The sequence below is a fragment of the Uranotaenia lowii genome, chromosome 2 (assembly GCF_029784155.1).
Source record: "Uranotaenia lowii strain MFRU-FL chromosome 2, ASM2978415v1, whole genome shotgun sequence".
Taxonomy (NCBI): domain Eukaryota; kingdom Metazoa; phylum Arthropoda; class Insecta; order Diptera; family Culicidae; genus Uranotaenia; species Uranotaenia lowii.
Window position 1 is genome coordinate 219,080,264 of NC_073692.1, and position 2,398 is coordinate 219,082,661.

The 2,398-nt window shown below is 46.7% G+C and overlaps 1 protein-coding gene across 1 annotated transcript; it reads right to left on the minus strand.

Moving 5' to 3' along the window:
- Window positions 1-813: 813 nt before the first annotated feature.
- On the minus strand, window positions 814-1,958 carry LOC129742339 (uncharacterized protein K02A2.6-like). The gene is made up of 2 exons (XM_055734231.1): window positions 1,835-1,958; window positions 814-1,790 (listed from the first exon to the last, which is right to left on the minus strand). Exons 1-2 carry the CDS (start codon window positions 1,956-1,958, stop codon window positions 814-816), a joined length of 1,101 nt encoding a protein of 366 aa, XP_055590206.1.
- Between the last annotated feature and the right edge of the window lie 440 nt (window positions 1,959-2,398).

Genomic DNA, 2,398 nt, shown 5'->3' on the forward strand with positions numbered 1-2,398 from the left:
TAAGGTACACCGGGGCTGGTAAACGGTGGATAATGTGCAACACGAGACCTCATAGTGGCCATATCACCTCTTATTCATAACTCCTATCTCTACCTCTCCGTGGTACCGGCTGGGATGCGAGTATGCAGAACTGCCTTTGGCTCGCCTGTGGTAATTGTCCTTCCGGGCTTGAGGGGCATCTTACCTGGTAATACGGGAACGGTGTCGGGAAGCGGCTGGTACTCGTAAACGCTCGATATGGACTGGCTGCCTGAGGAGGGCCGTGTTGCCAGGCGGTATGATTGTGCGACCACACATCCACCTTCTTCTCTAGAATATTTTTTTCCGTAACACATAGTCCCTGAATCTACATGCGGATTATTTCCTATCCGACGCGATTTAAAAAATGGAAGTGAAATCTTCCAAAAAATAGAATTTCATTTTCTTCAGTGTGATTCACGATGTTTTTTTTTCTCATTCGCTTCGATGTTTTCCTGTCAACGCATAAGACAGAGTGCTTACAGATACGGGTGGATGCATATTGAGAAAATGTAGGCAAGGGGTACCAAAAGTTTCTCAGTGGTGGGGGTGGAGGCGGAACACTTTTTTTGACAGCCAATTGTTCGCCCACCAATTCTACGATTACGATTGCCTGTCAAAAAATGGATGATTCAGTGTATTGGTATAAGAGCACACCCGAAGCTGTACTCGCCCTGGCATTAGAGATTGCAGATCAAAACAAACGAACAAACACAAAAGTTCGGGATAAGGTAAATAACTTAAAAAGAAATCAATATTTAATTGTTTATTTTAGGTTTGTTAGCCGAGAAAAGCTTATTCGATTTGGCTACTGGACTGAAGCGATTGAACATAGCCCTTAAGGAAAACCGGAGAATGTTTCACTCGTGTTGATCGGCGAACGATATCGGTTGGTGAGATTGGTCCTGATGTTTGAAGCTGCTCTGCTTTGGTGTTGTGCTGGCGTTTGATGCTACCGGCTGGTTCAAGACTTTCCCTCCAATTGTGGACTTTTTTGGTCTGAGAAACGTGCCGTTTCAAAAGCTGCCCATGTTCATCGTTCAACAAGAGATTACCGTTGTTCTCTTTTACAACAGTGAATTTCCGAGGATCAAACCGTGAGTCGCCTTTCATTCTTATATTCCGTTCAACTATTACCATGTCTCCGGGCTGAACACGACATGTACGTGCCCCGCGTTTTAAATCTTCGCGTTCTTTAGATTTAATCTTTGATTCGCGGTCTCTCGCGTTCAACAGTTCATCGTCTATTATCGCTCTCCCGCGACGAAGCAGTGGGAGGTTTCGTTTTATTTTCCTTCCCGTCATGACCTCTTCCGGTGGCACTTTTGTGACGGAATGAAAGGCTGCATTGTAGGCTTTCACGGCAGCGTTTAATTCGTCAACATAATTGCTTCCATTTGCATGAGCTGCTGCCATTGCTTTGTTCACCAGCTTCATGCAACTTTCGGCTAGACCGTTTTGCTGAGGGTATAATGGTGTCGAATATAAAACGTTAATCCCACGCTCCTTGCAATATTGTTGATAATCATCGCTGTTGAACGGGGGCCCATTATCGGATTTGATGTTTTTGGGGAAACCCTCTTTCTCGAAAACATCATCCAAAACTTTACGCGTATTTAGGAAGCTGGTGGACTTTGTAACAAGTGCTCGGTTAGTAGTGTCAGTGGTAGTTGATCTCTTGTTCGCGATACCGTTAAATGTGCCAAGAAGACGTTTTATTTGTGGAGAAGCCGCCCTGCGTCGAAGTCGCCCCAGAACCCCTAAGCACCACCCTGCACGTCAACGCCGAATAACAGGAGTTGTGGAACTTCACTACCAGATGGCAGTGGAGTAATACGGCGAAAAGGGCGAAGCGAATCAAGTATCGGGATGGGGCGAAAGAACGGTGATGTCAAACTTGACGCGGCTACGGGGTCAAAGAACTGCCGAAAATCGGCCATTTCGCTACGATAAGCCAAAACGCTAGCACATAAAGGCGCAAATTACTTACTTGTAGTGAAAATATCAAATTCCGGAAGTTCAAGTTTAAGTGGATATCCAGGTAATTCTTACCCTAAGCCCCGTAGCAACAGTGACCACCGTTCGTCAACGCCATATTAAAACCCCATCCCGATTTCCTAACAGGACCCCGAGGTTTTACCGTGATCCGAGGTTCGGCTCGTTGTGGCAAGGTGTTGCCTAGAAACCGCCATCGCTGCAGGCCGCCATCACACCCCAGCGATAATTAATAAACCCAACTGCGCTTCACATGAGCCTTAGAAACGCTGGTTCACAACCTACCGTGTGTCGAGAGTTCCGGGACCTGCATTTGCAATCCACCGTGGTAAGCCGTCAAGCCTGAAGCCGCCGACCTACACTCAACTCCGGCCGCTATCGTGGG

Excerpts from the sequence above, each read along its gene's own strand:
- LOC129742339 (XM_055734231.1), bottom strand. The coding sequence starts at position 1,958 with ATGGCCGATTTTCGGCAGTTCTTTGACCCCGTAGCCGCGTCAAGTTTG. Across the intron at positions 1,791-1,834 it reads TATTACTCCACTGCCATCTG|GGTGGTGCTTAGGGGTTCTG; the intron begins GTAGTGAAGTTC and ends GTTGACGTGCAG.